Source organism: Pezoporus wallicus, unplaced genomic scaffold (genome assembly GCF_028554395.1).
Source record: "Pezoporus wallicus isolate ANWC-B61680 ecotype Strahan unplaced genomic scaffold, APGP_CSIRO_Pwel_v1 contig_9052, whole genome shotgun sequence".
Lineage (NCBI taxonomy): Eukaryota > Metazoa > Chordata > Aves > Psittaciformes > Psittacidae > Pezoporus > Pezoporus wallicus.
The window spans coordinates 47,563-60,047 of NW_026639751.1; the positions used below are offsets into that span (position 1 = coordinate 47,563).

The following is a 12,485-nucleotide window of genomic DNA, read 5'->3' on the forward strand; positions in this document are numbered from 1 at the left end:
GCAGCCTGCACAGGCTGCGATGCTCCATCACATGGCGAGCTATGGATGGATGGCACAGCGAATCCTGCCAGTGCAAGGAGCCTGCAGCCCCTGGTGCCATTCCCAAGCACCAGCACAAATATTTGTGCATTGGCCCATGGAATGGTGCAAACCTTTCTGGGTTTGTTGCTGCTGTTTCTCTTGGCAGCAGGACCAGAAGGAAGCGGGTTCTGAATAACACTGAGCATCCTGCACGGCCACTGCTTTATATTCAGGCAAGCCCTGGGAATGCATCACCCCAAGTGACATAGAAACCTAAATAAGCTTGTAAAACACCTTCCATAATGCTTAAGAGATCCACAATGGCATGCTCAGAGCTAGTGCTGCAGAGGATAGGAAAGAAGGAACGTTTTGTACACCACTTCCCAGCCATGCATTAGCCTGTGCTGGTTCACAGAGGGCTCAGACTGGACTGAAACTCTTCCTTGGTCAGATCTCAATTTCACGTGGCCTCCTGTAATAACAACACTCACACAAGAAGTGTTTGCAGCAGGGCTGAGCAGGACAAACTGCAGCTGGCATTGCCTGCAGCCATGAAGAGGATGGAAATCCATCCCATTGCTGTCTGCAGGATGCTGCCCATGCAGTATCCCACCACAGATGTAGACCAAGGCTGAGACCTGCTAGCTTGTACTATGTAACAGCTAAGCATTGTCTTTATAAGGAGCAATTCTCTTTAAGCCAGTATGAATCTTGAAGAGCTCCAAAACAGTGACCTGGCACTGCAGTTAAAAGCAGAGCTATACAGTGAGCAGGCTAAAAGCCCCTCTGCCAGCTGTGAGCCCATCAAGTGTTATGATGGTCACACTGGAATCTGAAACTGGAAAATGATACTGAAAATGGAGCTTAAACAAAGTAACAGCACTGTCATGATCTAACTACAATAGATACAGTCGCATCCCTCACATAAGCCAGCTATAATTAGACCAGGTTAATTACCAATCAAGTGCCTTGCGACTTGTAGTGCTGCTCTGAAGCACCCTGTCCACGCAGATGGGAAGGAATGAGGGGACCCCAAAGGTGTAAGTGCACATGGAGGGAGCAGGGGTTTATCCAGACCCTGTGCACACACAATGTGACCACTAAAACCAGGCCCGGGCTTTGTCCCAAAGCAAATTACCAGCTGATGAGGAAGGCTTTGATTGAGGTTTATCAAGCAGTGTAGTAAGGGGCCAGGAGAGGAAGGGGCAGGTCTGCTGAAGGACCTAAGGAGAGCAGCTCCCTCTGTGCTGCAGATGGGCTGCAGGCAGAGGGACAGGCAGGGGGGCAGGCAGCAGAAGCCCAGCAAGGAGCCTTGCCCACTGCCAGCAGCCTGTGGTGTCACCGAAACACAGTGCCCGGAGCCAGGCAGAGCTGCTCGAAATAATCTCTGCATGTTCTCTGTGCGGGAAACATCACGGTGCTGTTAAAGGAACAGGGCTTTGTGTTCCTGTGGTGCGTGTGAAAACCAGGCTGATGGCTGCAGAAACAGTCACCGCATCAGGGACCGCTCTCACCTCACTGATAACAGCAAATAACCACACTGATGGGTGCAGAAGTCTTCCCAAGGAGGCCATGCAGCTGTACAGTTGCCTTGGTGGGTGCACTCAGTGCCCAGGCCATACAGCTCCAGGAACCTCCAGGAGCATCTCTGAACCCCCTGAAAGCATCCTTTTCACATCCCCAGCACAACCTGTATCAGCATGCCAAAGGATGGGGTGCACCAAGGGCTGGCACACACTAATGCAACACGGGAAGCAAGAAGCCACACTCAATATCCACAGCAGGCATTTGATGCCTACAGAGGTTTCCACACTCTGTGCCTAACACCAGGACACACCACCATTGATGCTGGCACCCCACGCACCAGGAGGCTTTTCCCACATGGATGAAGCACGCACGTGGTTATGTGCTTGAAGGTGTGAATCCACAGCCCTTGGTTAGGAACCACATCACTTGGTACATTTAACACTTGTAACCTGCCACCACAATGTAGCTTTGGCAGGGGCACAAGTCAGCCACGAGCACCAGAGACCCCACAGCAGTGACATCCATCATTGAGAGCCCACCTCAAAGTCTGGGGGGTTGAAACTCAACATACAGGAAGCCTAGAAACCAGCGGGGTGTTATAGAATCATGCTTCTCTGGGCACCCTGTGCCAGCGCCTCAGCACCCTCACAGGGAAGAGCTTCTGCCTAAGAGCTCATCTCAGTCTCCCCTCGGGCAGGTTAAAGCCATTCCCCTTGGCCTGTCCCTACAGGCCCTTGTCCAAAGCTCCTCTCCAGGTTTCCTGCAGCCCCTTCAGGCACTGGAGCTGCTCTCAGGTCTCCCCTTAAGGAGCCTTCTCTTCTCCAGGCTGACCCAGCCCAGCTCTCTCAGCCTGGCCCCAGAGCAGAGCTGCTCCAGCCCTTGCAGCATCTCCATGCCCTCTGGACTCTCTCCAACAGGTCCACATCCTTACTATGTTGTGGGCTCCAGAACTTGACCCAGGACTGCAGCTCGACCACAAATAAACGAGTTTTCGGGTCTCTGCAGCGTTCATGCGATCAGAAACAAGCCCTTACACGTGGGGCCGGGAGTCTGGGACAACAAAGCCCAAGCCAGCAGAGCCCTCCTGGCCCCAGGGACCAGCCTCCACCGCTGCATCCAACTGCCCTGTCCCCGCTGTGCGGGCAGAGCTGCCGGTACCCGGGATGTACCCCTGGGGATGCAGCTCCGCAGCCCATGCGGGACCGGGGCCGCTGCCATCACCATCCAGAGCCGCGCTGTGGCTCTCCCCCCCCTCTACGATCGGAAACAAAAGGAAACTGAGAGAGCCACAAACTCTCTGGCGCTGCGGCTTCACCCGCCCCATCGCGACCCCGGGAACCGCACTGAGCCCCCCCCCCCCCCCCCCCCCCCCCCCCCCCCCCCCCCGCCGCTCTGCACAGAGGGGTCCCCGCATCCCTTATTGTGGAGGCCTAAGAGGGTTTTACCCGGCCCCCCAGAACCCAACAGCGGCTGAGCCGGGGCTGGGCGAACCCCCGGGTCCCGCACCGACACTTTGAGACTTAAACATTCAACCCCAGCGCGCACTTACCGGCTCGGGGAGGCCGGTTCCCTGCTCTGCCTCTGCCCGCCGTCAGCTCATGGCTGGCGTTGTGTCCTTGGTGAAGAACTGCTGACTGCAGGCCGGCCCACCCCCTTCCCATCTGCAAACTGCTGAAAGAAGTTAAGCTCGGCTAAGATCAGCTTAAGCGGCATTAGCAGCGGTGCCCCGGTAACCCTTGAGGCACCGGACGCTCCGCATCATCCGGCCGTGGGAGCCTTGTTCTGCGATGGGCAAAGCTCATCCCTTCTGATGCTGAATATTGCATGGGTTTGACACATCCCCGGAGCTTTACAGCTCGAGGGGAGGGTTCTGGATGTAGAACGGCATACAGCCTTCCTGCGAGGGCTCAGTGGAAAATGAAAGACAGCATCACTTTATGGGGTGGGTTTGGGGGAGAAAAATCATCCTAAAATGAAGTTTCTGACACTTAGCAAGCCTGCTTGCCAGTCCTAGATTAGAAACTTCACAGCTTGAGCAGAACAAATGTAAATCATCTGCATCAGAAAAACAGTAAGAGGAAAACTACTGCCAACATCATCCATATATATATATATAACTTCTGATTTTGAAGGTCCCTTCCAACCGCAACCATTCTATGATTTTATTGCTACACACATTAAAAGCAAAGAAAAAACCTGGCATTTAAGCCAAACCCTTTCCTTTCTGTTAATTTACACTGACAATAACAAAATAAAAACTTTGTGGTTCATTTGTGGGAGTAAAATTACCAATATTTGAGATCTGAGAGCTCTGCCTGAGACGTTTCTCCTAACTGAAAGGACATTCCTTTCAGCTGAGAGCCAACAGGCCGCTTGCTTCCAGCTCCCCACCTCTGAGCAGAGATAACACGGGTGTGTGGCACCAGGAGCCTCCTCACCATATCAGAGTAACTGTTGAGTCCTTCTCAGAATTGGGGCACTTGAGGGGTCCAAGGGTGGATGCCTGCTCTGGCCATGGGGAAGTTACTGTTCTCCTCACCTCTTCTTTATCTGACACTATGTACAGGCTGGATCTCCACAATCACTTGGCTGAGTGCAGGGGGAGATGCTGTCCGAACACTCTCACTATTACCGTAGTTAATAAAGTTCCCTTCTGCCCCATTCTAAATTGTACTTGCCGCACTGTGCACAAAGCAGAATTCTCCAAGAACACTTCACGAATGAAGAGAATTTAATGAGATCTCAAACATCCCTCCTTTGGCTCGCATGTGGGTACGCAGCAATCAGCCTTTCATTCATCAAATCACCAGGCTAGAACTGGCCTAAATGGTCTGCAGGTGTAAATCAGCATCACAGTGCTGGCTTAATGGGACCTCAGCAACATTCACCAGCTCAGATTCCTGCCCTTTGTCCCTCAGAAGCCACAGCCTGGCAGAAACTTTGTCCTCAGGAGACCATTTCAGCAGCCCCAGGGCTTCAGTGCCTGCAGCCACAGATAGAACAGGCAGTGCCCATCATGGAGCTCCAAAGGGAAGCGGGAATACCGATTTGAATGAAATACGGGATTGAAACCAAGTTGCTGCGCTGTGTTTGTTCATAAGAGCTCTTCTCTCAGGCTCCTATTGGTAAGGGATGCTCTTGCGCTTCAGTATTCTCTGCCTTTGAACGCTCAGAGTGCAATCACTGACACTTCCTTTTCCCCGGACAGCAGCAAGCAGTGGTTACACTGTCTGGATGTTTTTAAACACCGGGGTTGTTTCCGTGTTTATTTTGTTAACTAAAGAAGCACTCGGGTGTTTGTATTTTGGTTCCTAGTCACTTCCACCTTCCACTTTCACACCCTGCAGCTCCCTGTGCCTGGCACTGCTGGAACCGGCTTTTGCTCTCTTATTTCCACGGCGGTTTTCAAGCCCCCCTGAAGACATTCCTGTCCGTGCTACGTTCTGCAAACTCTCCCCAAATCTCTGCTGCAGTTTTCAGCTCGGAGACAGACACCTTCCTGCTGCCTCCTTCCTCTCCAGCCCCATTCCCTCCTGCAAAAGCAGCCTTTAAACCCCCCTTTCTGCCCACTGTAAGATGCGTTAAGACGCTGGAGCAAGGTTTCAAAGGGTTAAAGGGGGGAAAGCCCTCAGACAGCCCATTCTTCAGTCTCAATGACCCAGAGCTTTTGCCTTTTCAAATGTATTTAAGCAAATAAAGCGAACAGAGGATATGCAAATGCCTTTTCCGAGAGGAAACACAGCGCTGAATTGTTGTTGGCAGGTCAGAGCATCACACCACCCTCAGCAGCCTCTCAGCTGCCGGGATTTGCCCGGCCCGGGGGGAGGCTGCACAAAACCCCCCTTTCAGGCACAATAAAACCAGGGCTCCGGGAGAGGGGGCAGGTCCCTGGGGCTGTTCCCCGAGGGGTGCGGGGACCCGCACGGCACCGCGGGTTCCGTCCCTTCTCCAAGGTCCAGGGGGTATCAGGGTTGGGGTGGCCTTTCCCGGTCAGGCTGCGCCCAGGGATCGGAGGAGATGCTCGGAGGAGTCGGGGGATGGGGGGGGGGGGGAAGCCTTAATTAGGTCATTTGGAGCTCTAGAGAGTGGTTTTATCCAAAACTGAGCTGCACTGGAGTTCCCAAGTGAAATACGTTCAAGCGGGATTCTAACATCATCAGTAATCCCAGCCTGGTTTGTACTGAAGGGACCTTAAAGCTCCCCCAGCTCCAACCCCTGCCACAGGCAGGGACCCCTTCCACTAGAGCAGCTTGCTCCAAGCCCCTGTGTCCAACCTGGCCTTGAACACTGCCAGGGATGGGGCAGCCACAGCTTCTCTGGGCACCCTGTGCCAGCGCCTCAGCACCCTCACAGGGAAGAGCTTCTGCCTAAGAGCTCATCTCAGTCTCCCCTCTGGCAGGTTAAAGCCATTCCCCTTGGCCTGTCCCTACAGGCCCTTGTCCAAAGCCCCTCTCCATGTTTCTTGTAGCCCCTTTAGGCACTGGAAGACTGTCATTATGCCTCCCATCCTTCCTACCACCACCAAAACCTGCAGGAGCAGTGAGCACTGTATTGGAGTTTGGCCACTAGAAGATGGGTTTATCCAGGTGACCACCTCTGCCACAGACAGCAGAGAATCAAGATGCTTCGCTCGGGTTATTTCTCTGGGTCATCTGGCATCTGACCACCCGTGCAGCATTCCCATCGACAGGAGTCGCTGCTCCCTGGACCAAGAGACACCCTTGACCTCAGTGATCACAGCGGCCTCCTCCTCCAGCACTGATTTTGCAGCACTACTGTGCAGTTGTGAAGTGGAAACTGCTCACTGCAGTTTACACGCGGTGTTCCCGAGATTGTATCTACACCACAGCAGCCGCATCGTTGAGCAAATGGAAATGTGAGCTGCACTCTTGCTGCACCATAGCACACAGCTCTAAATATAAAGACTTTTCCTCCCTTGGTTGGGGCTTTCCTGACGAGATGGTGATTTCCACTGGGTGAGACTTTTCATTTTTGACAAGTGACTCTTTCTTCCTGTGGCGCAAGAGAAAATGACTTGGACGAGGTGGTTGGATTCATCTTCGTTCCACGGTTTGGACACTGGTGTACCACAGAGCACGGAAGACAGAAAAGCACCTTGTGTGGCTCACGGGGCAGCTTTGGGGACAGCGAGTGCAACCTCTGGGGTTTGTGGGGAAATCACTGCAGGGTCTTACCAAAACCCGCCTGAACTGAGCCCACGCTGCGTTTTCAGCCGTGCTTTTCCAAAGCACCTGCTACACATTGTGGCTACATCATGCCCAAGGAGAGCACAAAGCAGGGAGCATGGGGATCAACACCAGGGCCCTGAACTACCGCTGTGGCTTTAAAACTCTTTCCTGACTAAAAACCCCCGCTCCTCCCAGTCCCACCCTTTCTCACCACCAGGCACCAAGTTTTCCTTAGCAGAGTCTCCAGTAGAATGGTAAAATACTTAACCTATTTGAGCAACCTGCTCTGGTGCAAGGTGTCCCTGACCATGGCACAGGTTATAACTGAGTGAGCTATAAGGTCCCTTCCAACCCAAACCACTCTGTGGTTCTATATACAGAGCATAAGGAAGAAACCGAATCAGGCAAAGCCTCTGGCCTGCTCCCTCCTCACCCTCAGATCACCTTGAAGGCCCCATGACAGTGTTTATGGTCCAAGGAGGACTCAACACAGTAAAGAGGTTGTCATCAATAAGCACTGGTAGCACAATGCAGCAACCAACCTGAGCCAAGCAGAACATTCACCTGTATTGCGCTGTACAACAAGTTCCTCGGAGTCTCTAAAACAGGGTTTGCAAACACTGAATCAGCCCATCTGGGAAGAAAAGCTCCTGAAGAGCCCGGCACAGCTCACAGCAAGGTACAAGAAGGTGCAGGAAGGAGCATGAGGGCTCCCACTGGGGTTTCATGGATTTTAGATAGATTGTACCATATCAATCCATATTTGAAAGCCATGTGCTCTCTGATACACCTCAGTACACTTGTTTCTAGGGTAAGAGGGGATCTGAGTTCACAAGCCCTCCTGTTCAGAGGGAGAGGAGGAGAGGACAAAACAGTTTGGATACTGATGCCTTCCCAGAGGGGATAATGCTGAAAAGCTGCTGGAACTGAGTAATTCGGGTGCCCTTCTGGTACCCACAGCCCTGCAGGGATGGCAGCAGGGACAGATGGACTCCAGTTCCAAGGACCTGCTTTGGCTTGGCATGATAGCACAGGAGACAGAAATAGCAGTGATGGAGGAAACTCATTACTTGTATTGATCCATCACCAAAGAACACATGCAGAGCACTTAAAAATAAAGAAATGTATTAATAGATGTTCCTCTCTCCTGTTCATTTCTGGTCAGGAGGAGGGTGATTAAGTCGACTGTTTTGTTTGGGTTTGTATGAAGAAATCATCTAACAAAGAAAGGAAAGAGCTGCTCTGGATGCCTGTGCATCCATCAAGAGGCAAACGCCTGTGTCACCATTGCTACCCTCACTCTTTCAGTCTCACCCCGGCATGCCTCCAGTTAGCTCGCAGTTATTCAGGTACTGACTGCCACCACGCAGTGACGAAGGAGGAAGATGCTGGTATTGCTCTCACAGAGCTCTCAGAAATGTACTAACAAGGGAAGGTTTGAACCCTGTGGTGCTCTGCAGCATTTGGTGACGTCAAAACAAGGGCAGTTATACCCTCCCTGATGTAATGCTGTGTTTCTTTGTTCCTGGCTTGCTCCCAAGTCAGCTTTCCTATTCCTGTGGGTATTCAGTTAATGCAGTTTACCATCTGTCTTCAAAGCTCTCCTCCTCTTTTCATTACTTGAATATATCTGTAATATCCATAGTAGCGTGGAGGCAAGAATCAAATCAATGCCTAGATTAGTCCAGAGCAGCAGAGGAAGACTGCTATGTGCCGTCTTTCCCTGCAAGCAGGCTGGGAAATCCAAATACATTTACTCTTTCCTTTTGATGGTATCTAGCAACTGTTCAAATGGAGCGGTAATAGAGGGGTGGAGAATAAAAGTAACTAAATATACCTCAAATAACCTTGCTTAGCCTCTTGTGCAGCAGCCAGCACTCCACGGGCTGAGCAGCCCTGGGCGCCTGCGATGCTTCACACTCAAAGCACAGCAGGAAATGTTTCTTCTCCAGAGCCCTGATTTTCAGCGCACCCTCAAGGACTCCTATGCCACAGCACGAGAGCCAGGAGCAGGGCTGCAGGAGCCCATTGCAATGCCAGATGAACCTCCTGCACTGGGAAGCGTTTGGAGATGTCCTGGTGGGGAGAAGGGACACTGGGGTGGCAGAATTCCCTTCGCACACAAGTGCCTCCAACCGCTGCCAGGAGAACAAACCCATTTCTTCCTCCCTGCCAGGCAGGAATGACACAAAATGAGAGTGGAAAAGAAGTCCTGAGAAGTCTCTGGGGTTCCTTCTTCTACTCAAGGGGACAGGACCAAGGGGTGACCTGTGACCTCCTCCTACTTCAACCAAACCAGTCCAACATGCAGATCCCCATGGGAATGCATTAAGTTCATAGAATCATAGAATCGTTACGGTCGGAAAGGACCTTAAGATCATCCAGTTCCAACCCCCCTGCCATGGGCAGGGACACCTCACACTAAACCATCTCACCCAAGGCTCTGTCCAGCCTGGTCTTGAACACTGCCAGGGATGGAGCATTCACAACCTCCCTGGGCAACCCATTCCAGTGCCTCAGCACCCTCACAGGAAAGAATTTCCTCCTTAGATCCAATCTAAATTTCCCCTGTTTCAGTTTGAACCCATTACCCCTTGTCCTGTCACTACAGTCCCTAATGAAGAGTCCCTCCCCAGCATCCCTACAGCCTCCCTTCAGATACTGGAAGGCTGCTCTGAGGTCTCCACGCAGCTTCTCTTCTCCAGGCTGAACAGCCCCAACTCTCTCAGCCTGTCTTCATATGGGAGGTGCTCCAGCCCCTGATCATCCTCATGGCCTCCTCTGGGCTTGTTCCAACAGTTCCATGTCCTTTTTATGTTGAGGACACCAGAATTGCACAATGCTCCAGGTGAGGTCTCACAAGAGCAGAGTAAAGGGGCAGGATCACCTCCTAGTCTTACTTAACTATACCACCCTGTGCATCCATCAGACCATCCAACTCTGCACATTAGGAAATAATCAGCTTTTTTCTTCTCTGACTTCTGCCACTGTTTCATTGAGACCCACTCTCAACCAGTCCAAACCCTTATAACCTGTGCCAGGGTCTCACCACCCGCACAGGGAAGAATGAGTGTGACATTAAGGGAGGCCACGAATCAGAGCTGCACCTGAGTGGACACGTGCTTTGGGGTAGTGGGACACACAAGGGAGATGGGTTTGGAGACAGCAGAATAAACACAGAGATGGGAGGCGCAGGGATCAATGCCACAGGGTGGATGCAGAGGCCCAAGAGCAGGAGCTTGCACAGGGGACCTGATCCCTGCAGGCTGGTTCTTCTCCTGTTGCCATAAGCAAGCCTGGTTCATCCAGTAACACAGCTCAGAGCCATCCCTGGGGCCTTGGAGCCCAAAATACAGTAACAAACACTTGCCTGCAGCCTTGGAGCCAAGTCCTGCTTCCTGACTCACCCATGTGATTCCCTCTGGGCCATATTTGCACAGTGTGAGTTTTGCCACAGCTCAGAAGCAGCTGATCCAAGCTGCTGATCCCAGCAGCTGAAGCCCGCTGGCCCTGATGGGAGCCACCAGGATATTTTCAGACACAAAATCCAGGGCAGTGATTTTAGGTCCCCATTTTTTTTTCAGTATGAAACACCTCTTTTCATAACCAAAAATATCAGGTAGGTGTGAGATTAAATAATGACAATGTTTTCCATTCTTGGCTCTCCTGCCCTGAATATTCCATGGAATCCTAGAACACCAGGTTGGAAGGGACCTCAAGGATCATCTGGTGCAACCTTTCTTTGCAAAGCATGGCCTAGCATGTGCTGCACCTAGATATCCCAGCGCCCTGCCCAGCCAAATCTTGGAAGTGTCCAGCGTTTGGGAATCCACCACTTCTCTGGGGAGATTATTCTAATGGTTGGTTGTTCTCATTGGGAAAAAAATCTGTCATTCACCTAACAATGCAAAGGTGCTGCCTTTTAAAATCGTTTTTCCCCTTTGTTCTTTTTCCCCTTGGAAGTGTGTCTGCCTAGAGGAAAGATCTTTGATGGGTGAAGTGGAAAACAGCAGAGACACTAGCATTGTCTTTCCTTAGGAAAGGCACTACAAGCAGATTCAAAGGATGGAGCAACCTGGTGTAGTGGAAGGTATCCCTTCCCGTGGCAGGGGCTTGGAACTGGATGAGCTTGAAAGTCCCTTCCAACACAAACCATGCTGTATGATTCTATATGACTCAGTCTTGAATCAGTGCAGCAGACCACGTTAAGCTAAACCTTTATATACCTTACAGAAACCCTCGCGTTTCAGACTCACACCAGTTTTCTAATCCAGACACACTGAATCATTACCCCCTGCCCACGAAACAGCCGGAATCACAATCACCCTCTACCAAACAGCTGTGATGCCCGAGCGCACACGGTACAGTGCACAGGCACCGTGAGGCCCAAGTACACACACGCATCCGAGCCCGCTGCCCTATTTCACATCTCGCTACAGACAAAAGGTGTCCTTACAGATTTCCAGGGACGGAGCAAGGGAATAACGGGAATAACCCCGCCGGGTGGTTTGAGGGATGATGCAACGCGCTCGGCAGCGCCCGCTGCACCGCGCTGCAGCAAGGCCGGCGGATCAGCCCGTTCCCATCTCTGCCTTTCCCACCCTGGAGCGCCCGCGATGCCCCTTCCCAGCGCAGGGCCGGGGGAGGACGCGGGGAGCGGCGCCGGCAGCTCGGGCCGGGAGGGGACCGGTTGGAAGCGATCCCCGCACACAGGGGCTGGGGGTGAGGTGGGGAAGGGGGGATCAGACCCCATGTGCCGGGGTGGTTTTTGGTGGGGGTCACTCACCCAGCAGCATCCAGCCGGAGCCCGCGGAACCCAGGAGCGGGGCGAGCATCCCTGCGGCGCCGTGCCGCCGCGCGCACTGCGCACCCGGGCGCGCGCACTGCGCACCCCCCCGCCCCCCGCGCAGGGCGGTATTTTTAGCCGCGCACCCCCTGTCCTCCCCGCCTCCTCCTCTCCTTCATCCCCTTTCTCATCCTCCCCAGCCGATCGCGGGCAGCCGTGCGGGAGCATCATCGTCCCTCCGCAGCGGCCAAGAGCGCCGGGCAGGGCAGGGGAAGCAGCCGTACCCCTGCAGTGGATTGTAGGGGACCCGCACAGGAGGGGTTCTAACTCTCCCGACCATCAGCGATGCTGAAACACCCGCAGCTTCATCGGCAGAGCCTGCCAGCCACATCAGCACTGCTTCTGGCTACATTAACACCCTAAAATACAGCTAACGGGCACTTAAAACAAGGAGTCAAACCCCGTGTGTGATGCTAAATACATGGGGAATGGTAGGTTTGTGTTCTCTACATTCCATCTTCCCCCCAACAAGCCGGTTGTAGAAAAATTGATCTCCAAGCTCCGTGGTACAAGAAAGGCTTTGCAGAAAAACAGCTTTGGAAGGGCTGCACCAACAGTGAGAACACATCTCGCATCCCTCTGGCCATCACAATGCAGTGGGTAAGCAGCACAGGAGTGGCAAGAGGTAGAAGATATCCCGTGTCTTTTTCCCCCAGCCTTTTGAGGGACTAACATGGCAGATCTGCAAAGTAGGCAGAGCTCCACGCTGCCATGTGCGGCTGCTTAACTCTTCTCGAGCACAGAGCAAGAAACACCCAAACCATGCCCTGCCTGTGGTGGGAATTAGCCCTGGTTCAGGTATGATTACAGCTGCCCAGGACACGTATTCCCTTTGCAGATAACAGCCTTTGGTGTTCTTAAAGGTGAGAATGAAGTTGGTGTAAATGAATTTCCATTTCATG

The 12,485-nt window shown here is 52.7% G+C and overlaps 1 protein-coding gene across 4 annotated transcripts in view; it reads right to left on the reverse strand.

The window, feature by feature from the left end:
• Positions 1 to 11,653, reverse strand: part of ACSL6 (acyl-CoA synthetase long chain family member 6) — a 44,678-nt gene extending 33,025 nt beyond the window's left edge. Inside the window, exon 1 of one of the 4 annotated variants that reach the window (XM_057415840.1) lies at positions 11,524 to 11,653. In XM_057415840.1, coding sequence (XP_057271823.1) covers positions 11,524 to 11,572 — 49 coding nt within the window. In that variant the 5' untranslated portion in view covers positions 11,573 to 11,653. Of the gene's footprint in view, positions 1 to 3,097; positions 3,616 to 11,523 lie in introns of those variants that run through there. The other 3 variants (XM_057415838.1, XM_057415843.1, XM_057415842.1) reach the window with 3 other exon arrangements.
• Between the last annotated feature and the right edge of the window lie 832 nt (positions 11,654 to 12,485).